This window comes from Salmo salar, chromosome ssa16 (genome assembly GCF_905237065.1).
Source record: "Salmo salar chromosome ssa16, Ssal_v3.1, whole genome shotgun sequence".
In the NCBI taxonomy this organism is placed as follows: Eukaryota; Metazoa; Chordata; class Actinopteri; order Salmoniformes; family Salmonidae; genus Salmo; species Salmo salar.
Genome location: NC_059457.1, coordinates 68,077,920 through 68,101,709, shown reverse-complemented (window position 1 = coordinate 68,101,709; position 23,790 = coordinate 68,077,920). Strand labels below are relative to the sequence as shown.

At 44.1% G+C, this 23,790-nt stretch overlaps 3 protein-coding genes across 6 annotated transcripts in view; 1 reads left to right on the top strand and 2 right to left on the bottom strand.

Moving 5' to 3' along the window:
• The window catches only part of LOC106574435 (nck-associated protein 5), a 165,823-nt gene extending 162,888 nt beyond the window's left edge, over positions 1-2,935 (bottom strand). The window contains exon 1 of one of the 3 annotated variants that reach the window (XM_045697634.1): positions 2,791-2,935. The gene's annotated coding sequence lies outside the window, so the exon portion shown is untranslated. The remainder of the gene's footprint in view (positions 1-2,790) is intronic. The other 2 variants (XM_045697633.1, XM_014150324.2) reach the window with 2 other exon arrangements.
• A 3,308-nt stretch (positions 2,936-6,243) lies between these two features.
• LOC106574437 (glycerol-3-phosphate dehydrogenase 1-like protein) lies at positions 6,244-11,099 on the bottom strand. The gene is made up of 9 exons (XM_014150334.2): positions 11,081-11,099; positions 10,821-10,889; positions 10,304-10,481; positions 8,636-8,776; positions 8,202-8,340; positions 7,964-8,076; positions 7,509-7,742; positions 7,239-7,345; positions 6,244-6,838 (listed from the first exon to the last, which is right to left on the bottom strand). The coding sequence occupies exons 2-9, from the start codon at positions 10,859-10,861 to the stop codon at positions 6,742-6,744; spliced, it is 1,050 nt and encodes a 349-aa protein (XP_014005809.1). The 5' UTR covers positions 10,862-10,889; positions 11,081-11,099; the 3' UTR covers positions 6,244-6,741.
• LOC106574436 (oxysterol-binding protein-related protein 11) lies at positions 10,944-22,492 on the top strand. Of its 2 annotated transcripts, none has more exons than XM_014150332.2 (13): positions 10,944-11,222; positions 12,128-12,196; positions 12,521-12,696; positions 13,208-13,287; positions 14,930-15,130; positions 15,534-15,735; positions 16,864-17,006; positions 17,430-17,564; positions 18,310-18,787; positions 18,990-19,176; positions 19,579-19,761; positions 19,957-20,110; positions 20,444-22,492. In XM_014150332.2, the coding sequence occupies exons 1-13, from the start codon at positions 11,218-11,220 to the stop codon at positions 20,498-20,500; spliced, it is 2,070 nt and encodes a 689-aa protein (XP_014005807.1). In that variant the 5' UTR covers positions 10,944-11,217; the 3' UTR covers positions 20,501-22,492. The 2 variants fall into 2 exon arrangements, with proteins under 2 accessions (XP_014005807.1, XP_014005806.1); XM_014150331.2 differs by having other exon boundaries at positions 10,944-11,798.
• Positions 22,493-23,790: the final 1,298 nt, after the last annotated feature.

Below are 23,790 nucleotides of genomic sequence, written 5' to 3'. Positions count from 1 at the left end.
AGGGTTCTTCATAAGGTGGATTGATGACTTTATATGTTGACAACACTGGATGGAGACAGATTACTCTTTTACTCTTTACTCTTTTGATATCTCTTTTACCCATGAACGGACTACATTCACAGAAATGTCACTTCAAATACTTCCTGTTCTCAACATCTAACCAGTCAGAACAGAGAAAAGTAGTTGCTAGGTAGATCATCAATTACCATTAAAATCCACTGATTCACCATATTTTGGAACTACAAAACATTGACAAATAATAATATCTCTTAACAACATAGTTATACACTATTGTTATGTGGTGAACAATGTTACAAACAAAATGTTTCTCAAAAGGTCTTTCGTATCTGGTCTGCTTTGAGTCATATTGGCTAAGATAGGTAGAGGCATGTGAGCCATAAAAAGCCTATTACAAAGACTACAGAGACTATTGTAGAGAGTAATGTCAGCAGTTTCAAATCCAGAACATTTTAAACCTATTAAACGTGGAATGCAGGTTCTAGTAGAGAGAGACTCTCAAAAGAAGATGAGCCAAATACTCAACGTTAAGAGTGCCATTGCAGTTTTACTTATTTATGGATTTATAGTTATTAGCACCTGAGTGTTGAGCTATCGCCCATTGTTTTGAAAGTGTACTTAGCAGTACTTTGGCTGTAATTGCTTTCTAATGAGGTTTTAAATAGGATAAAACGTGTATATCTGGCCAATAGCTCTAAGTGATTTTCACCCTGCACTTTCCAATAAGAGAGCAATACCTCACATACAGTATCTAAAGTCATAGACTGTTCTCTCAGCTACCGCACGGCAAGTAGTACCGATGCACCAAATCTGGAACCAATAGGACCCTGAATCGCTTCTACCTCCAAGACTACTAAATAGTTAACCAAATAGCTACCCGGACTATCTGCATTGACCCTTTTTACACTTACTCTTTTGACTCTACAGTTTATTATCTATCCTATTTCCTAGTCACTTTATCCCTACCTATATGTACATATTTACTTCAATTACCTCGTACCCCTGGACATCGACTCAGTACTGGTCCCCTGTGTATATAGCCAATTATCGTTACTCATTATGTATTTATTCCTTGTTATTATTTGTCTATATTCTTCTCTCTGCATTGTTCGGAAGGGCTTACTGTTAGTCTACACCGGTTGTTTACGAAGCGTGTGACAAATACCATTTCATTTATTTAATAACCAGTCTGGGACACTGGGGAGGAGCGATGTTGGACTTCTACGGTCAGAAACCCATACATTTAGCCTACCCTCATTGTTTTCAGTGCGACCAGCTTTCACCAGACATTCCTCCTTCCTGCTTTCATTGCACTGATGATTAGCAAGAGGTTGGAGCTGGTCCATGGGGTGAGCTATAGGCTACACAATTTTACTCTACAGCAAATGCATACTATAGTGCACCATACCGAAACAACCAAAGCTCTTTTCAAAATCACTCTCAGACAGATTCATGTTTGAAAGATATTTCCATTCTCCTTTCTGCCATAACGTATTACGTGATGGAATGGAATGGCAAATCTATATCTTGATACAATCATATACAATCCGATGTCTGGAATTCATAAAGATGAAGAGTTGGCCAAGTCTCTGTAAAAGATATTGTTAGAGAATTCCCATAGTTAACCAGAACACTACCCTTTGGAATTCCCAGCTGCATCTGGGAGTTAAACCTGCTTGATCATAAAGCAGTCAGTCCTACAGCTTCCATACCAGCATTGAGATAAATATGACTTTTAATTATCCAGACATCTGGTTAATGGTAAAAGTGTATGTGTTTTGTTTCTCCTTAGAACAAATATTAAAACAAGCAAACTCAATGCTATGGTGTGTCCTATACATGTAAAGGTAAAACTGTTTTGATAACATCAGAAAACATCAGAAAAGGAGAGTGTAATAATGAAGGGAAATCTACTATCCAATACAAATCCAACCAAAAATGTTAGCTGGAGCTAAAGCATGGTTCTATCTGAGACAGTGTAGCTCCCAGTGTAGTGAGATGACTGGGGCGTGTAGAGGCAGTCTGTGTCTGCTGAAACGTGCTCAGTGTTGAGGCAGTCTCTGAGTGCGTCCCAAATGGCACCCTATTCCCTTTATAGTGCACTGCTTTTGACCTGGGGTTTTATTTGTCTCCCCATTAGCTGTTGCGAAAGCAGCAGCTACTCTTCCTGGGGTTCACACGAAACATAAAACATGACATAATACAGAAAAAGAACTAACGAGAACAGATCTAAAAATAAATAAATATAGAAATATACAAGCCTCTGGTTATAATTACTGCAATACAGGGAAAAGGGTTCCATTTGGGACATAGATTCTGTGTCTACTGAAATGTTTTTGCTCAGAGGAACACTAAGTGGATTCATGCATCGCCCCATGCTACAATGACATGTTGGAATGTCCAAGCCATGTTATTTTCAGTCCCACTGGGAATAAAGCAATGTCCCTTTTCACATCAGCAGCTTGAAGAGAGTCCCTTTATATGGCCATCAACATTCGTGAGCTACAAAGGGAATCTATAGATAAATAAATTGTCCACATCTTGAAATGTTAATAAGCTCACTGATTCTAGCAACTCTTGCTTCTCAGGAGACGAACAGAGATGCCGGTGAACCAAGGCACAAAATGTGGAATAAAAACATTACCAAGCTATACAACTCTGCCCTCCCTGCTTTTTTTTAGAGACAGTCCACTGTCATTTGGAGTGATAAGTCATGCATTTGTTTTTGAAACTACATAAAAATCAACAAATCAACAGTAAAAGTCAACATACTTTTTTTTTTTTTTAATATTGCTTCTTTTGTCCAGTCTTCAGGTAAGCTTCCTTTCTTCCTCCTGTCCCCAACCGGCCTTGTCTATCCCCAGCGTGTGGATGGGTATCCAGTCCAGGCTAGTGTGGTTAGGAATTGTCAACTGTTCCTCCCAAGGCTGCCTGAGGTGAGGGGGGAGGAGGCCTAAACAAATGTGCTTGTGTTCACCCTCGATGGTTTGTATGCAGCCAACACCACCACGCCACAGCTGGGCTCTTAGCCAAGGCCCTACCTCCCCTTCCACAAATGGCAAATGGCCGTCAAAAAAATGGACCAGTTCCCGCCACAAATACACACCCACTACTTGTACTTTATCATTTCCTCAGAGTGCTAGGCCAACACAAAGGAGGGCCGTTGTGAGGCGTGGCGTGATGAGAGGCCCCCAGAAAGACTACGTTGTGCCACTGTGAATGTACATGGAGTAGGGCAGAGTGGCGGGAGGTGTGTGTGTGTGTGTGTGTGTGTGTGTGTGTGTGTGTGTGTGTGTGCGCGCCCTGCGACTGAACCTCAGCGCCCTGTGCCATTATGCCATGTTTGCCCTGTGAGACCGGCAGCTGGGGCGAGGACAAGGCATTTTTGTCTGTTTTATTTTCCTATGAGGGCCCTGGGACAGGGAGGGAGCGCTGATGATGAGGGCCCATTCGGCTGGCATTGACATGTAAAGAGACTGTGTCAGTGACAGCTGAGGAGATCAGGCCCTGTAATTAGCTGTGTGTGTACAGAGAGGATGTAGGATGGGCCATTGCTTCCCCCTCTCCCCCATCCTTTGACATTCAGCATCACTGATCATATTCTGAGAAAGACAAACTGGGTATAGCAGACCTGGACTCCACTAGTGATTGTTTTCTTTCAAATACTTAGGCTCAATCAAACACTCAATCTGAAATGCCAGGTACAGTAATACTATAATTAAGCAATAAGGCATGAGGGGGTGTGGTATATGGCCAATATACCACGGGTAAGGGCTGTTCTTAGGCACGACGCATGGCACAGCCCTTAGCCGTGGTATATTGGCCATATACCACAAACCCCAGAGGTGCCTTATTGCTATTATAAACTGGTTATCAATGTAATTAGAGCAGTAAACATAAATGTTTTGTCATACCCGTGGTATACGGTCTGATATAATAGCCTTCCCTGTAGCTCAGTTGGTAGAGCATGGTGTTTGCAACACCAGGGTTGTGGGTTTGATTCCCACGGGGGGCCAGCACAGAAAATAATGTATGAAATTGTATGAAATGTATGCATTCACTACTGTAAGTCGCTCTGGATAAGAGCGTCTGCTAAATGACGTAAATGTAAACACGGCTGTCAGCCAATCAGCATGCAGGGCTCTAACCACCCAGTTTATAATATAACAATATATGCCATTTAGCAGACGCTTTTATCCAAAGCGACTTAGTCATGAGTGCATACATTTTCCATATAGGGTACAGGTTTGCACTACTCATTTGCTTCCATCGTACTGTGTTCGATTAAGTACCAGTGAAATAATCAAGTATTTGAAAGAAAATATATCCTATTTGAACACACGTTATATAGCTTACCGAGCAAGATATTCTAGTCTGTGTGGGATTTCACACAGAACTAGAATTATACGACTGTTATAAATATAAGGTTGTGAGAGCCAGGTGGTTGGGGCCAGGGGTGGCCCATATAGAGCCTGCAAGGCCTGGGGGAAACGTTTGGAGGAGGAACACTGACAGAACCATCCATGTGAGACACAGGTGTGATCAACCAACAGTGAAAAACTCACCCACCTCATTACACGCAGTAAATCACAGTGAACACTATTTGTTGTAACTCAATATTGCAAAATGTTGAATTAATCCTCATGTAACGACAGCCTTGATTTGTTGATGCTGTAACAGAGGTGCTTCAGAACCACACTGGTTAAATGAGTAACCTTTGCCTGAGACTTGACAACTTGCGTTAGTACCTCAAACAAATGCCTAGGCTTTAGCTAAGCGGGCTAACACAGTCTCGTGTCACCCAGCAGAGCCAGGTTTGAACCCGTCAGTCGCACTGTCAACTTGTACTGCTATAATTGGATAAGTAGATGTATTTGTCAGCAGCATGCAGACTCAGTGATATGTCAACCATGAACTATCCAGACCTCACACTCTTGTTTCGCTCACTTTCTCCTCCTGAGTCCAAGACTCACTCTCTCTCACAATGGGACAGTGTTGTGTAGGGACTAGTTGGCCTCTGTGCAGTTACCATGGTGATTAAGCTGCTCTTTCAAGCCCAGGACTGAAGGTGCACCTCTTCTCTTTGTGACAGAGGATCAGGGTCTCAACCTGCACAAGGCTCTCACTGTCTCACATCAAAACATTGATGACACTTCAGCTGGAGGTGAAGGGGAGCCTAACCTGCTGGAAGACCCCACACAGGTCCTCTCCTGGGGCCCCATGTCCCACGGGAAACAGGGGCGGACAGGGTGCCTCAAACTGGGCCTTTGCCATCTCCGTGGCCCCCCATCTCCGTGGCCCGTTGGGCCCTTTGATGTACAGGGATGTGTGGGATCTGGGGCAGCCCCGTCTGTGGAGCTGTCAACCAGAAGAGAGGCCTCCTCCTCGTCGGGTTACCCAGGAAAGAGTGAACCATGGCTGGACACGGTCGTGGCTACGGACAAAGTGGAAGCGTGGAGGGCTGGATGGAAGCTTCAAGGTCCCTCTGATCTGATGGGACAGTCAAAGGCCTAGCTGATTACTCGCTATCCCATTAAGCCTCTGTTCTTCTCGCTGTGATACAGCCAGAAGAGATGGAGAGACAAGGGCCACGATTGTTCTTTAATCCTGGGACTGATATGGTTGTGTCACAGAAGACTCCAGGGAATATTGTTTGTGGAATATCTGTACAACATTTATGTCTGTGTTCTCTAGGATAAGTAGGCCATCTTTGAAGTGAAGGCAAGAACTAGATACATGTAATTGTTATGAAAAGCTGATTTAAATCAGTTAAACATAAGCAATCCTTCTTTCATCAGGAGAACATCTAATTCAAATAAATATGGTCTTTCATTTTCTTTCAAAACATGTGCACGGACAACATTAGACAAATAAACATATCTTTGTTATTCCTCCCTCATTTTAACGATTTCAAATGTGTATTGTTCACTGTTATCCTCTGAAAGGCTTTCAAATTTAAAAAGGGCAAGTGACATCAATTTCTTTTTTTATTTATTTAACTAGGCAAATCAGTTAAGAACAAATTCTTATTTAGAATGACGTCCTAACAGTGGGTTCAGGGGCAGAACAACAGATCTTTAGCTTGTCACCTCGGGGATTCGATCTAGCAACCTTTCGGTTACTGGTCCAACGTGCTAACCACTAGGCTACCTGCCGCCCCAGTGCAGCTACAGTAAGTGTGCCCCCATGTGACAAGATGAAGTGAAACAAAAGAGTCACAATACATTTGTTTTTCACTCAAAATTATTATTTTCCGAATATTTGTTCCACAAATTGTAAAATTGTTAAATGAATAGAAAACACTTTTGCAACCAACAAAGATTACTTTACATTTGTCAAGTGTAGTTAGTTAAGTTGATAAGCTGATACACAATCAAAACACAAAACATATGAATATGCGAGAAAGCACGTTAAGTAGTGGTTCTTCAGACAGTATCAAATGATAAGGAATGTTTAGTGGTTACAGTTACATTTTGATGTAGTTACAGTGTTATGAACGAGCATTTATGCAGCACTGCTGCCCTCTGATGGTATGATGGTGCTATTGGAAGTGGCTCCGGGGGTGAAGTTGCCCTATAGGTACAGATCTAGGATCAGCTTCCCCTCTCCAATCCCAACCTAACCATAGGGGAATGCAAAACTGACAAGATCAGCATTTAGGGGCAACTTCACTCTACACCATTGGAGGAGCTGCAGGTTCCGTGGCTGCAGGTTCCAGAGTGATCACATATGTTCAGGGTGGTTCTGCAGACATGTGATAAACTCCTGCACAGCTTTTCCCTCAAAGCAGATCTGGTACACAGAGGCAAACAACGGAAACCTACAAGACAAAACATTGCACTAAATCTCAATGCAGCAAGAAGTGGTTCCATTAGCAGCACTCACAGATTTGTTGAGGAGAGCTTCAGTTCATATTTGCAGCTAATTTGATGAAAATGTATGTGGTGAATGAGTAGAGGAATATTGGAGGAACATTTGCAAGTCATTAAATGTATTAAAGGTAGGCTCAGTGATGCACTAAGTAAACAAAATATCAGGCCACAATTTCCACAAGAGCGTTGAAGCATGAGGCTAAACTTCTTCACTATTTTGGTCCCATAGCCATCATGCTGTAGCAGCGTGAAGCGGACCCAGTGTACAGGCGCAGGTACTCTGTGTGACTGTGTGAGAGCACGCAAAGTCCTAAAGTCTCACTTTAAGGTGAAAGAGTTTGTACTCACTTGTTGATCATGTCCCTCTTCTTGAGAATTTTGAACACCTCAGCGGAGGTTTGTGGGCCTTGGAGCTTCTGGCCATTGAGCATCTCAGCCTCTAGCTCTTCAATAGACTGGAAAGGTATGTAACATAGTTACTTAAAGCACACACACACAAGTTTCTTGAAGTGATGGATATGAATATCGTAACTGTTATCAACCTGACAAAACAGTTAAAAGTTGCACTTGGTCACAGCACAGTCACATCCTTGAGTGGTATTTGTCTAGATATGTCACCTTGGACGTCTTGGCGAAGGCCTCGGCCACCTTGCGGTTGCGCCCCCCGTAGCAGGTGGTGATCAGGTCGGCGACCCCACAGCTCTCCAGGAAGGTCACGGAGGACACCTGGCCCTTACAGAACAGCTTGGTGAAGGCGATCATCTCCATCAGCCCTAGCCGGATCACCGCAGCCTTGGTGTTGTCCCCAAAGCCCAGACCGTCACAGAACCCAGCGCCCACCGCTACAATATTCTGGGAAGGAGAGAGTGGGAAAGGAACCACAAGTGTTATCTGCAGTTTTCTACTCTATTTCTATCAATATTATGATTCATGGTTTGTAAAAATAAATATTTGACTATGTGAGCACATAAAACAGAGTTACAGTGCAACGAAAGATAGGCCTCCTGTGTAAGAGCAGGACGTAGCTAGATGGAGCAGAAGTTGTTCTCTTTGAGTTGAAATGTAAATTGTACCTTAAGAGCCCCACAGAGTTCTACTGTGTCACTCTCCTGCACCACAGTGATCCTGAAGTTGGGAGTCTGCAGCAGCTCTTTAAAGATATGTCCGTTTGCTTCGTTCTTAGCTCCTGTTTAGGTAGTGATAGAAAGTCAATGTACAAATAACTGCATCAGTGGGAGTTGCAACACAAGCCGAGGGGGACACAAAACATTACAGCACTGTTCTAGATAATATTATGGAAAAATGTCTTACCAATTGTGGTCTCACAGAACTTCTCATCAGCCACTTCGTTGGCAATGTTGGCCCCCATCAGGACGCTAACCTCGATTTCCAGTTTCTCACGGATGATGTCAGAGATGAGCTTCAAGCCCTCGGGGCCTTCATCGATGCCCTGAATAAGGACCAGGGCAGAAAAGAGATATTAGGCTGCCTTCAATCACTCATTTTGTAACATATACCCTAGTTACCAGCATTTGGGTGGCTGCATTTTTTTTTAGACAAGGCTGCTGTTACATAATGAGTGTAAAATCATAGCCGTGATGATAAATTCATACAGCTGAGACTTTCCCTGAATGATAAGAAGCCCGATATGAAGCCAGAGTAAAGTCAGACGTATACATTTTATAGATTTAAGCAATGGTTTTTCTAAGTGAGAGCTGGTGTGAAAATGAGCTAAATGACATTACTTTGATGAGGGATATCCCAATGGTTCCCTGTGTAATATGAGGTTTCATCTGATCACATAGCCTCCCAATGAACTGATGTGGAATGACAAAGATCAGTATGCTGGCCCCTTTCACCGCTTCTGTGATTTCTGGAACAGCAACCTGGTAAATTGGAGCGGGAAAAGATAGCATGATACATTGTACTATTCATGATGGATGTTACTGTGTAGTAGCATTTATCGTGAATCTACATTACGCAGTGGAGGCTGCTGAGGGGAGGACTGCTCATAATAATGGCTGGAACGGAGCAAATGGAATGGCATCAAACACGTAGAGACCATGGGTTTGATACCAATCCATTTTTTTCCGCTCCAGCCATTACCGCGATCCCTTCCACCCCAATCAAGGTGCCACCAACCTCCTGTGATTACAATATGTTATGTGATGTTATTTTGTTACAGGGTCGTTTAAGGAATTGACATAAGGGACGGCTGGATACAATAACACACACATTAAGTCTTGGCACAGTGGAAAGCAAGGTATGTCATACTGGTAGGCCGTTCATAGAATGCCAACTACCTTTAGCATCTATTTATGAAGGTATATTCTGGCCGGGGGAGTTTTGTTAAGAGCCCCGACGCTCGTTCTGAACGTTAACATGCATCACTTGCGGTACGGTTTTGGAAATATAAGGAAAGTATCTTTCATAGCAGCGAGAAAGAATCTCAAAAAAACGTACGTCTAAATTACTACACACCTTTTATAGTATGTCTGGGAATTTCCAGGGACCTCACAATATCATATTATCACGATATTTAGGAGCCAATACGATATGTATTGCGATTCTCACAATTCTATGTATTGCGATTCGATAATGTGATTTTATTGCGATTCGATGTTCCAAACTGTTCACCATAGCTGCAGAGGGACAAGCAAGAACATGAGAAAACGAGTTTGGATCAGTCATGGAAATAAAAGTGCTGAAAACAAATTGACTCCCCATTTAAAAAGGAGATGGAGAATAAGCTATGTAGGAAAAATACTGGACAACTAACAAAAAAAATCCTATTGCGATATTGTCAAAACTACATGATATATTGTCAAAATAATATCCTGATATGTAACTGTCTAGACTTCTTACCCCAGCACTATTTTATAAGGTTAGGGTTTGTGTTCCCATATGGACATGTTACAGTGCTTTACTAAGGAAGCCTAATGGAAGGCAGAGAAGACCATGATATTGATCCCATACTATGCATACACACTGCCCTATGGTTCAGTGCAAACCTGATACAGTAAGTCTATCTTTTTTATATGAAAGATTATTTCTCACTCATATGAAAGATAATTCCATGTCTCAAAAACCGCGATGATTATTGACGTTTCTGAACTTTAAAACAAAGATGGGATTGTAGTTTACATGGGCCCACCGGTAAACAGCGCTTATAGCTGATATCCCTAGGGATAAGGCAGAATGCCTTGTTAATGCCTTGGGTTCTTGAGAACAACACCACACGGATACGTTATCAACTCTGTATAGGTCAAACTTCACTCATCTTATCTGCGTGTGTCCTTTTACACAACCGCAAAGCATGTCCGGAGATAACGTTAACTCCAGATGTATTGCCCAACTCAATGATTTGTAAACTCGAGGCAAAAATCTAATATTAAACAAAACACAATACTAACCACATTTTTGGGAAGCTTGTGACCGGGGAGGTATTTGACGTTCTCATGCTCTGTGTTGATGATTTCTGTTAACTTTTTGCCATCGATCATCTCTTCAAACACCCACATGTTAACAATGGGGTCAAACCTGTTGGATCCCTTTACATTGTGACCGACGATTTTGGCTATCGCAGAGCCCCTAGGAGATGATGAAAACGGATTAGTTTGGAGGGCAATGGAATAACAGCATTCATATTTTCAAAATCCCAGTCGCAAAATGAACAACATGCCAAATATATCTTGGGGGTACCATAACCAGATTACAACAGTACACGAAATGGCTTGCATATCCCCAAGCCTACATTCAATGAATGTAAATCAAACTTCTATGTTTGAGCTTCTATGAAACTACAAGCAAGTTGTCAATTTAGCCAAAGATCAGCACTTAGTTTGCTACATTATGAATCAATGAGTGGAATTCATGATACAATTTTGTCGAATGCAGGCACATGCAAATAGAGAAAGCCCATAAATATACCAGTTTCCAGATCCAACGATGCACACTTTCTTAGCAGGCATTTTTAAGGTAGAGTAGCAGCCACGATTCCTGTTAAGTGTTAAGGGATCAGTAAAATGCCGTGTTTATAACCATGTCCATAACTTCCTTATACGCCCTAGTCGTGTGGGCAGCACATTATTTTTAGCACACCGCCCTTTTACCCTGTATATAAAAGAAGGGAAAGGTTTGTACAGGTTAGATAACAGTAGGGTTATTCTGGGTGTGCCACCACGACGAACCTGTCATGACAAGTATGGAGAGACGTTTATGCATGGAGAAAGTCCTATAATTTTCTCGATTTGCCGAGCTCGGGGAGATACAAAATTCTCACTGTTTGTCATGCAACACGACTGAAATATATGCCGGCGGTAGCTCGATGGGGTATGTGCAGGATATATTTGAAGACGTGTTCTATTTCTACAACTGCAACCTATTTCGACAAACTTTGTATGCTACAATTTTCCCTATTGTTTTGCCAATGCGGAAGTCCTTTCATGGAATTGAATCACATGACTCCAGTTCCGTGTCGCGTCATCGTGAAGCCTGTTAGCAGCGATTTGGATAATGTTAACCCCAAGCTCACGACCTATCTAGCTAGCACGCCACTGTTTTTATACGAATATATTGTGATGGATTACTTAATTAGTCGTTTAGATAGTTTTTCATGAACGATAGCTATGTGTTTTGTAAAGCCATAAACCGAAGAAATCCATCTGTGAGCAAGGCCTTCAAGTTAGCAAATCAGACTAGAGTGCTGTGTGACTAGCTGTCAAGCTAGCTAACGTTTCTGGCAAGGTTTGTAGCTTGTTAGCTAGCTATAACGTTGGCTATGACTATGCAAGGAGAAACCGCCACGGCAATACGAATATCGGACAGTGAAGGGAAACTGGATGTCTTTCCCCAGAAAGGAACGCCTGGTAGTTCTGGGAGAGGGAGTTCTAAAGGCTGGCAGTACAGGTATGCTGACTGTCTAGCTAGCTAGGCTAATTATCTGGCTAACCAATCGTGCAAACCTAGTTAGCTGCTGTGATTTTGTTTGGTTAATAGGCAGTGCAACACACATCTTCAGTTGGTAACGTTAACTAGCAAGCCCTTGGTCAAATGTTAGCTGTCTAGCCAGCTATGGTTTCTAGCTGAGCTTACCGACTTAGCTATTAGTTAACAGGCTAGTCAGAGTTGAATCCGAGGTTCTTCTGGAGTTGAACTTTGCCAACCCATTGCTGTTATTGTAGGATAACTAGCTTTTTTGCTAACTGTCAATCATTTTCTCTATCTCTGCTCTGCAGTGACCACATGGAAAATATTGATGGTTACCTGATGAAATACACCAACCTGGTAACAGGATGGCAATATAGGTGAGTGGGCAGCCCAGGTTGAAGAACATTGATTAAACAGTGCTATGCATTTAGTAAAAGTTTTTACAATTTGATCAAATCAACTAAACATACTATTGAATTGATTCAATGCTTTGCCAACAAGCATCTTGAGCTCAAGGGCATTGGGCCAGTAACCAAAAGGTCACTGGTTCGAATCCCTGAGCCGACTAGATGAAAAATCTGTCTATGCCCTCGCAAGGCACCCAACCTTATTTTCTTCTATAAGTCATGTAAATCGCTCTCTATAAGAGCGTCTGCTAAATTACTCAAACGTTTTGATTGAAAGTTCTGCTCTTCATGCAGGTTCTTTGTCCTCAACAATGAGGCAGGGTTGTTGGAGTACTTTGTCAATGAGCAGTCCAGGCCCCAGAAACCTCGCGGGACTCTCCCCTTGGCAGGGGCGGTCATATCCCCCAGCGACGAGGACTCGCACACCTTCACAGTTAATGCCATCAGTGGGGAGCAATACAAGCTCCGAGGTGAAACGCACACACTATTGTCTGTCTCTCACACTCCTCACCAATCAAAACAGCTACAACAACTCATACAAGAGTGTCATGCTGTTTGAGTAGTCTACTACTGGACATGTATGGTTTGCATTTCAACACAATGTTGTTATATCCTCAATGCATCAGTCAGTAGTTGGACAGGCAAGATGCACATCTAGTCACTGTCAGACTATTATACCAAGACTTCAGGAAGGGGAGAAAGCATGTAAAACATATCCAAATCAATACACGATAATGGCGGTTTTCTCATTATCCTCGGTCGGCAAGGGATAACATTGTCGTTATTGATCCATGCGGAGAGATTCACTCTGCTGCACTGTAACGAGCTCACTCTGTTCAGGCACCAAACTAAAGAAAACCGACCGAAACAGGGCTGCACTAACTGAACATACCCAATAGGAAACTCATTTGAATTTTCAGTTGCAAAACATTTTGCAACCGTGTGCACTAATGAATGTGACCCTGTGGTGTTGTCTCCCAGCCACGGACGCCAAAGAGAGACAGCACTGGGTGAGCCGGCTGCAGATCTGCACGCAGCACCACACTGAGGCCATGGGGAAGGTAAAGGCAAGGGCTTTTCGTCTGACACGCACCCAATTGACAGGCGCATACACACAGTTGCATGCGCACACACACGCGCACACACACTTGCATGCATGCGCACACACACTTGCATGCATGCGCACACACACTTGCATGCATGCGCACACACACTTGCATGCATGCGCACACACACTTGCATGCATGCGCACACACACTTGCATGCATGCGCACACACACTTGCATGCATGCGCACACACACAGTTGCATGCATGCGCACACACACTTGCATGCATGCGCACACACACAGTTGCATGCATGCGCACACACACAGTTGCATGCATGCGCACACACACAGTTGCATGCATGCACACACACACGCATGCACACACACGCATACACACACACACATAGTTGCATGCATACACACACACACACAGTTGCGCACACACACACACACAGTTGCGCACACACACACACAGTTGCATGCATACATACACACACACACACACACACACTCACCATCACAAGCTCTTTCTCACTCACAACAACGTTTTCCCTTAATCCAGACACTCTCTACTAGCTCGTTTTGTTACGCAATTCCATTGATCGTGTCCATGGTTGCCTGTAACATGAGCTTCATAACAGAAGTGGAGAGCGGATGTCTGGTATTTAGATTAGATGTAGTAGTGCTTGTGCTTGATAATGAGAACACATTGATGGGGAACTCTAGCTACTATTCATTTAGCTTAGTTATGAGCCAAGACCATCCTAGATGCCGGACTTTGAGTGTAGTGTTGTAACACACCAAAGACACCCCTGGCTGCATCATAGCAGACAAATGGGGATGTGACACTTCCTTAAAAAACAAGTTTGATCTTATTGTTCCTGGCTGAAGTCAGTGAGTCTGTATTACTCAGTGGGATTTCCTTCCAAACAGATGTACATTTTCTATTGAAATACTGATAAGACAGAATGTGACGAACCACAAGCATGATGCAAACTCTATTCTTGGATAAATTGTGGCGTAACCATAACGACTCGATTCAGTGCACTTCATTATTGGCCTTAATTCGTCTCGCATCTTGAGCACTTGAGTTGAAGACAATCAACATTTACAGAGCACACTGACATGACACCATAAGGTCACACAAATAGTCACAAACAAGATGGCTCCATAGGTTAAGATTCCCCTAGGTACAGACCTAGGATCCTTTTCCCCTACCACAATCCTAGCTGTAACTAATGGAGATAGAGGACTCATCATTGATATAACTCGTTTTAACATGGACATTTCCATTGAGTGCTTCCACCATTTTTAAAGTAGTCAACTGGTGGGAATTCCTATAAGTTGGGAGCAATCAGCCAATGACAATGGCCTAAGTCTCAATGTCGCTGCCCATGCTGTCACACACACACACACACACACACTATAATGGCACAGATACGAAGATGAGGCCTCGATCTCTATGCTGTAACCATTAGTGAGGGAAATGCTAAACTGACCCAATATCCGAGTCTAAGGGGCAACTTTACTTACATTCCACAAGCTCCAATGATCAAAATATACTGCTCCAATGATCAAAATATACTTTTCTGAAGAGCCTATCACAGATGACATTCACTGTATGACAAATTTGTTGACCGTCTTGTCTTTGTCCAGAGTAACCCTCCGCCCAAGTCTCGCAGCTACTCCATGGCGTCTCAGGGGAGCGCCAGCTCGCCCCTGTCCCAGCGCAGGCCCAGCCAGCTCCAGAACCAGAATGCTGCCTCCTTCTTCAGCATGACTCAGCTCCACAAGGGCTCCTCGCTGTACTCCTCCAAGAGGTCCCTGCTGCCCGACCATCTGCTTGATGCCAGAGAGGTAGGCTGGGGATAGGGATGGTAGCTGTTACCTCATGAACCAAAATAGAACTGGGGTTTAGCGTAGCTTGAAGGTTATTTTTGTTCTTTTTCTCCCTGTTTTGTATTTTCCATCAGGTTTTATTTTGTTAGAACTTTGCGTCTCAACAGGAATAGCCGGTGGTAGAGAGAAGAATATCTCTTCTGCCTTATTTGAAATGTATTGTCATAGAGGTATTCTCTTCTTAGTCTCTTTACCTGTCTTTACCCAGCTTTTTTTGTTTAGTGTAATTTTATGAAGATCGTTCATCTAGGACTAGGTTACAGGGACTTCTTGTTTTCATCTAATGATGGATACATTAAGCACATTTGTACATCGGTATCAACTTACTCCTCCGGTTCCTTCCGCTCTTCTTTACGCCCAGATGATGACCCAGGCCCAGGGCCAGCACCGAGACCTGATCCAGACCATCGAGGGCCTGCCCCCGGCCGTGGGCCCCCTCTCCCCGCTGGACCAGGACCTGCTGATGCTCAAGGCCACCTCCATGGCCACCATGAACTGCCTCAACGATTGCCTGCACATCCTGCAGCTGCAGCAGGTGGCCCGCCAGAGGAGCTCCCTGGGAGGTGAGGGTGACCGCTGGGGGCCTGGAGGGGAGGGGGAGTAGGTCACTACTGGTGACAGTAATGAGTGTTCATTTATGGATGAACTCCAATGAAAAGAAAGGGATCTGTGTACATGCACTGTTAGTTTTTTCAGTGGGTAGATCTTTATTGCCAGGCTTTCTCAGATTTGCCTTCTAGATGATGGTTAGTTTACCACTGAAGAGAGCAAGGTAGAAACTGTTTCAGTTACCTTTTCTTTGACCCATTTCTCAAAGTTAGCCATGGAAGTCTACATGGATTAAATGTGTTTTGTTTCCAAGAAGGGTTTTAGTCATGTTTAGTTGTATGTGACATGTACTAGACACCCAGCATGTGCTTGCACAATTCTACCTCACAAATCATGGAATTGCACATGTTGACCCTCCCAGTCCAGATGTACTCCGAAAGTTTTCTCCGAAAGCCGACAGTGGAATTATTTTCCATAATTGATGAGGCAGCGGTACTTATTCTTACCGGCTGTCTAGGCTGGTAACCAGATCGCTCATTGGGTAACTGAGTAATAACAGCTCTCCCAATTAACCTCCTTTTTGATCACACCGCACCATACTGACAGCCAAGAGACTTACCAAAAGTGTATGGCTGCAATGATCTCAGCCATTTCTTTTGACACAGACAACCAGACACTGTGGAATTGGGGAAACAGTGAAAAGCAGTCACAAGTTCCCGGTTTGACGTAGGAGATCATAAGATCTTGTTACCTGGCATCCATATTTCATTAGACCCACGAACAGGACAGAACCCGGGGACTAGCCAATCAGGAAAAGTTGTCAAGGATTGTATGGGCCGTGCTAATTTGAATGGGCCTCGCCTCCCACCCAAACACTAACCCACCAATCAGGCGGTTTCCTGTTGGCGGGGCATAAAACGTATCTCAATACTCCCTGTGTACCGGGGATCGGGTTAACGTCTCATCCTGTGGTCCTAGGGAACTGTCAGGGGAATACGCCAGCCTGGGTCTTTTTTTGAATGGTCGCTGGCTACAACCTTGTTGTTTTGGTCTGGTAGCCTCAAGGGGCCTTGTAGCATAGCCTAGCATGAGTACCTCTGAGCTAAAGGTCGTGGCGGCCGCCGCTGTGTCGGGTGTTACAGGGCCCACTATCGAGTGGCTGGAGCCCAAGCTGCCGGACATCCTGAAGAATGGCGGGCCCTTGGACAGCTTCAGCACCGAGGGAGGGCCGCTGGAGGGTAGCCTCCTGGAGCTCAGTGCCACGGAGCCCTGCAGTTTCTCAGGGGTAAGGACACAGAACATTACTAGACCCAAAAAGGCTTTTCCCACTATCGAGCCAAACTGTACTGACCTGAGGCTGTATGTATCAAGCTCTGAGTAGGAGTGGCCTGGTTACGCATCCAGCATAGTTACTGGAACTGTGCTAGAAAGGGCGACGTGAAAAGAAAGTATTTGAAAAGTGATAGGCGCCTCTCTTTGGACAGGACAATTTGACTTAAGTACTTTTTATTTAATAATTAAATGTATAGCATTGTTTCCAATGATCAATGTGTCCATGGTCAGGTGAGGACGATGGTAAATATAACTAAATAAAGGCCTTTTATTTTCAATCATGGCTTTTTGTTGTAGGTACTTTAGTTTGACTGTTTTTCAAGATGCAAGCCACAACTTTTGTTCTTAACGTAAATATTGTTGCATGCCCTGCCAGGAGGAGATTGACGGGGAGGACGAGGTGGAGGACGCCTTCACGGAAAAGGAGGAGGAACTGGGGGCGGTGGAGGAGGAACGCAGTGTCATCCTACACCTGCTCTCGCAGCTCAAGCTGGGCATGGACCTCACGCGGGTAGGTCGAGTTCCACAACGCTCACACCACAACCCCCCCGGCCGTGGCCTGGACACCGCCTGAAACATATGGGTGGACCAAGGCCCAGCCTGAAACGTGCATCGGGCTGGACCAAGGCCCAGCTAGACAGACCGTAGTGGTGTCTTGTTTCCCGTCGTCTGATTGGCTAATGTAAAGGACTGCAGTTAAGAAATGCCTCTGTCGTTTCGCTTTTCTTGTTGACTTCATAGTAGAGCTGGACGATATGGACTAAAATCCATATTGCGATGAATTGATGCGATAACAATAAATAGAACGATGTGTTTTAAAGTTAAAGTGCACCAGTTGTATTTGCGTTAACCTTTAAACTAATACTACTAGTGTGATGGTTTTAGCCATAAGTTGTCCCATTAACAATCCTCCATATTAGCAAACTTATTTCATTTCAGACTTCACATTTCTCTAATATAGGCTACAAAATGCCTGCGATAAGTGATCTGTATGGTCGGCGTCGATCATTTTCGATTATCGTCACAGCTCTACTTCAGTGAAATTCAGTTTCCCATGGTTAGCAGCTCAAAGCCTGTGTGTCGGATGGTAGTTAGTCAAGACATAAAAAGAGAATGTGTTCTCAAATTCCAATTGACGCTTTAAAAAAAATCTTTACCTCATAGCTACATGTCATTATAGATCACACACTAGATTATTGAACAATTGTCAACCCAACCCGCTTTATTAAAGGTCATAAATAGTTCTGTCTCCTCAGGTGGTGCTGCCCACCTTCATCCTGGAGAAGCGCTCCTTACTAGAGATGTACGCTGACTTCATGTCCCACCCGGACCTGTTTGTAGCCATCACAGACGGCCAAGGGCCCGAGGAGCGCATGGTGTGCTTCGTCGAGTACTACCTCACCTCCTTCCACGAGGGCCGCAAGGGCGCCATCGCCAAGAAGCCCTATAACCCCATCATCGGCGAGAGCTTCCACTGCTCCTGGAGGGTGCCCAGGTCAGGGGAACCCGCCAAGGATGCCCCCTCGCCCCCCTCTCCTCCCCAGGGAAGCCCCACCACCGAGGGGGAGGACGGTAGTTACCAGTTGCGCTTCGTGGCTGAGCAGGTGTCCCATCACCCGCCCGTGTCGGGCTTCTACGCCGAGTGCCCCGAGAGGCGGATGTGCGTCAACACCCACGTGTGGACCAAGAGCAAGTTCATGGGCATGTCCATCGGGGTGTCCATGATCGGGGAAGGTAAGGCCGGCCAGAGACGGGGTATCAATTATTGCACCGGGTTTGAAATGGAGAGACTCTGTAAGGGATTAGGCCTACTTCCTTCAGACCAATGTCAAAGGGAGAGTGGACATTTCTTCCATACAAGGCTAAAAGTGATCTGTAATATGCATCTAATGCGAACAGGATATAAGGTATAAACCTTAGTGTAAACTATGTGTAGGCTGTCTGTACCTGCTGGAGCATGACGAGGAGTACACGTTCACGCTGCCCTGTGCCTACGCCCGCTCCATCCTTACCGTGCCCTGGGTGGAACTGGGGGGAAAGGTTACCGTGAACTGCACCAAGTCGGGGTACTCCGCAGTCATCACCTTCCAGACCAAGCCCTTCTACGGAGGCAAACTGCACAAGTGAGTGACCCTCACAGAGCGCGCGCACACACACCTGCAAAGGAATTTCTAATGCTTTCATTAAATTGTTACATTGGCTTTTGGTTAGGTTTATGTCCCTGTGCCGTTACAGCTTCATATAGTTAGTTCCATGTTATGTTACTGTGTGTTTTTAGATTTAAACTATTACATTTTTATGGATCCTAGGACTCCCTGGAAAACAGTGACTGTTGAGGAGTGGATTATCCTGGCTAAAGAAAGATTAATTAAAATGTAGTTAATAAACATGTTTGAATAATTGACAAAAGCCACACCTCTTTGGCTTGAAGTGACCTCATTGTTCTGCATAGTTTGCACGGAGAGGCTGTGATTGGTTGATATCGTTGACCATGTGTCCTCCTGCTCTTGTGGCGCCTCACGCAGGGTGACGGCGGAGGTAAAGCACAACGCCACCAGCGCCGTGGTGTGCCGCGTTCAGGGCGAGTGGAACGGCGTGCTCGAGTTCAGCTACCAGAACGGCGACACGCGCATGGTGGATGTCACCAAGCTGCCCGTCACCAAGAAGCGCGTGCGCCCCAACGACAAGCAAGGACCAACTGAATCAAGGTTAGACCAAAAAGTTAATTCGTATTGGCATTAATATGCTCAGATTTTGTTTCCGACGCTTTCAGGTGAGGTTGTGGCATTGATGAGGACTGTAGATGAAAAATAAGATGTTTAGTTAATTATGTCTCCTCTGTATTGTTGATTATTGTGCCTTGTCCCATTTAATAGTCATGATGTAAATAACTCTGTTTTTAGGCGCCTGTGGCAGCATGTGACTGAGTCGCTGCGTCAGAAGGACATTGAGAAGGCCACGGAGTACAAGAGGATCCTGGAGGAGAGACAGAGGACCGAGGAGAGACACCGCACTGAGACCGAGACTCCATGGAGGACCAGATATTTTGAGAGCGAGGTACGTAGAACATTGTCTTGACAAACCTTTTCATATTTGGCGCGCTTGCTTCAGTAAGACCTGGGGGAGCACTGGACCGACATGCTTTTGGACAGCTGAAGCAAGCACATTTTCTTCAGGAAACGTTATATCATTGTTTCGTTAAGCGGTCAGGCATTCTGACACCCAGGTTTGCTAGAAGAATGCAAGGATAATGGACACATGATATCTAGTGAGACATTTACAGTTTATATTCAGGAATCAATGGATTTTCTTCTCAGACATTTCTAGGTTGAAATGACAGTTGCGTTTTATTTTATATTTATGTTTTCTATTCTCTTCTCTCTGTGCTAGGGCGAAGGCTGGATGTATCACAAACCACTGTGGAAAACACCCACTCTGAAAACTTAGTCCTACCGGTCAGTGAGATCTATCATCGAACGGGTGTAGCCACGAGACTGACGCTCTTTTGGTTTGTGTGTGTGTGCGCGCGTGAATGTGTGGGGTTACTTCCTAAACGGTCGAGGTAAAGCGCGACCTCCACCTACATGCATACGGATGCAAAAGTATTGGGGAAAGCCCTATAACGTGGTGAAAGGCTATATAGTTTCATCTCCCACTCGTTGTACAACTCAAACCTCAAGGTAGTAGGTACAGGCTTTTGTACTGATGATCACTTTTTGTATAATCCACTCTGAATGAGGACATTTCTCCTTGAACAGATAAAAGGTACTCCATTTACGCCGCGTTCACAATCGTATGACGAGGCGCTCGTTTGGGTTGTTTAAAGTGTTCAAAAATCCCGATTCAGAGGGAGTTTTGTTTTTTTACAGTGACGTCGCGCACTTCCATTCTCGTGTATCTTTCAAAGTACACGATTGACGTTCGACGGTGTGAACTGGATAGCCATATTTTGGGATATGATTGGCACGGCCTGGGTCATGTTCATTAGGGCATGCGGCAGAATGTTTTGAAACGCATTACAACGGTAAATGAGTTATTGGATAAGTACATACAGTCCCTCCCTGTTTGACTTTTCTTCCGTTTGGTGCCTAATGAACATGACCCTGCACATATTATCATGTCACAGCTTGGATAAGACACACACACACACACACACAACTTGTCACTACAATGAACAAGTTTAGAATGGGGACAATGTTCCTGAATTCATACTGTAGGTAATTAATGCCGTTACTCCTTTGGTTTTGCACAGACCTCTCCGTTTGGATGATTCCATCGTTCAAAATGATTGACAAGGCTTGGCATAATACAGATAGTATTTTAACGATTTAGCCCCCCCCCCCCCCCCCAAAGTGAATGCATTTGTTGATATGAGATGTATGATACAGTAACAATCATTCCTTTCGCAGTCCCAAAGGGATATAGTCCACCTTCCTTGAGGACTTGGAAAATGGAACGCATGATGAGCAATGTCTTTTTGTGTACTGCAAGTATTATTATACTCTGGTTACTATGTCTGAATTCCACAATTTGTTTTCATATGCAAACAAATGTTTTACTTATTTTTCTGGTTAAAAATGAATGTTAATCTCCTGGATGTCCTGCTTTTTACGAGCAGAATATAACTTAATATCGTCACCTTAATTAGTTGGTTTTGAATGAGATTGCTCCCTCGTGGTGCTTCTTTTGAAAAGCTACAGTTATCAAATCTTCCCCCCCCAATGTATGAAATACACAGTACTAGTTGAGTCTCAACACCAACACAGTCAATATCAGCCTGGAAAGGTTCTCCCAACCCCTCTTTTGAGAGGCAGAATGCAAAGAGAAGACCTGCTTGAAGCATGGGATGTGATTTTTAACTCTGCATTGATAAACTACTCTCCACGTCATGGTGCCTTAATCTCTTCCTGTGTGCTTCTCCCCCACCCCCCCCCCAGGGCCGGATTACCGCATCTGGAAGTCAGCTAATTTACAGCAGTTTCATACTGCTATTCTACACATTTTGGCATGAGCCTGAGAACATTTTGCTGTTTTAAAGCTATATTGAGGCAGTTCTTCACATTAGGCTTTCTGGGGGCCCCCGACCTCCAAGGGGAAGCAACCCCTTGAGGTCGGGGACGCCGGGGACACATGCCCTGCGTGCCAGTTCTGTAATCCAGCCCTGTTTGTTTCCCCCGTCACCGCTATGAATGATGCAATGGTATGTAAATATTGGTTGTTTTGGGGGATTTATGTTGCGTTCTTTCCTGTTTTGAAGAAAGACATGTTAGAAGCGCAGACCCCTAAATGGTGTTATACACGTTGACTTTGTTGTTTGGAATATTACTCGTTTGTCTCGCTGACCTGTGAAATGCACTGACATTGAAGGAAACATGACTCTCCTTGTAGACTATGATATGTGTGGTAATGAATGATTAAATAAATTGCCTATCAATTGAGTATCGCGTTAACTCTTTTGCCAAAAAAAAAAAAAATGCTCATACGACAGTAATATTTAATAACCCGATACATTTTCCTTATTGACTGTGTATTACTTACATCATGAAACTGCTCAGTATTCTAAAGTGGATTCTTTGCCCGACAACGGGTGCATCTCAATACTCTTCAAATTGGCGTTTCTAGTGAGCCACAATCAATAGAAGCTAACTTTCTCTACAATTGTGTGTTTGTCTTACATGGCTAACAGTTTAGGTTGGGTATAAGTTCGAATCCCTCTTCAATATTCCTTATGAAAAGAAGCACTTTCAAATAATACTTTTATTTATTTTCTAAATCAGAATGAACCACAGCTTAAGTGTGTGTGGAGGGGAGGGGAGAGATGTGAACATGTTGACACAGGACAGATTAAGAAATGTAGGTTATCCCTCCACCACCAAGCTTTGATAAGAGCCCACTTGTGCAGTGATTGTCTGGCGGTGTTCACATTGCAAGTTAAACTATAAACAATATTGGTAGTCTTAAAACACCCAGTCATATCTTAATCACCCGAGAACTGTCGTCACCACTCACAAAATGTCCCTCTCAATCTTTGATGCCCTTTCCCCCACACAGGGCACAGTCATGTTTCTGTGCATTCTTTCCACGTGTCCCCTTAGGCTTTGCTTTGTTGCAATCATTTGACGTATACATTTTTTTTTCTCTCTGTGGGTTTTCTTTGACTATTCAATGTACTTCTGGCACTGAAGCATGACAGACGTGTGTAAGATTTATCCTGTGAATTTCCATATGCAATGTCAAATAACAGACAATTGTGAAAGATGTGCAACAGTCACGGTAGAATGTGGTTTCTCCCCACGGTCTCATATGCCAGATCAAATGTTATGTCACAGGCGCAGACCTTAGTGAAATGCTTACTTATGAGCCCCTAACCAACAATGCAGTTTCCAAAAAATACGGCTAAGAATAGAAGTAACAAGTAATTAAAGAGCAGCAGTAAAAGAACAATAGCGAGACTATATACAGGGGGGTACCGATACAGAGTCAATGTGCGGGGGCACCGGTTAGTTGAGGTAGTATGTAGGTAGAGTTATTATAGTGACTATGCATAGAGTAGCAGTGGTGTAAAGAGTTACTGAGCACGCACCACTGAGGGGCCCCTGTGTTGAGGATCAGCGTGGCGGATGTGTTACCTACCCTTACTACGTGGGGGCGGCCCGTCAGGAAGTCCAGGACCCAGTTACAGAGGGAGGTGTTTAGTCCAAGGGTCCTTAGCTTATTGATGAGCTTTGAGGGCACTA

Excerpts from the sequence above, each read along its gene's own strand:
- LOC106574436 (XM_014150331.2), top strand. The coding sequence starts at position 11,671 with ATGACTATGCAAGGAGAAACCGCCACGGCAATACGAATATCGGACAGT. Across the intron at positions 12,697-13,207 it reads GGAGCAATACAAGCTCCGAG|CCACGGACGCCAAAGAGAGA; the intron begins GTGAAACGCACA and ends GTTGTCTCCCAG. Across the intron at positions 17,007-17,429 it reads AGCCCTGCAGTTTCTCAGGG|GAGGAGATTGACGGGGAGGA; the intron begins GTAAGGACACAG and ends ATGCCCTGCCAG.
- LOC106574437 (XM_014150334.2), bottom strand. The coding sequence starts at position 10,861 with ATGCCTGCTAAGAAAGTGTGCATCGTTGGATCTGGAAACTG. Across the intron at positions 8,777-10,303 it reads ACAAGCTTCCCAAAAATGTG|GTTGCTGTTCCAGAAATCAC; the intron begins GTTAGTATTGTG and ends CCAATTTACCAG. Across the intron at positions 8,077-8,201 it reads GTTCTGTGAGACCACAATTG|GAGCTAAGAACGAAGCAAAC; the intron begins GTAAGACATTTT and ends CTACCTAAACAG.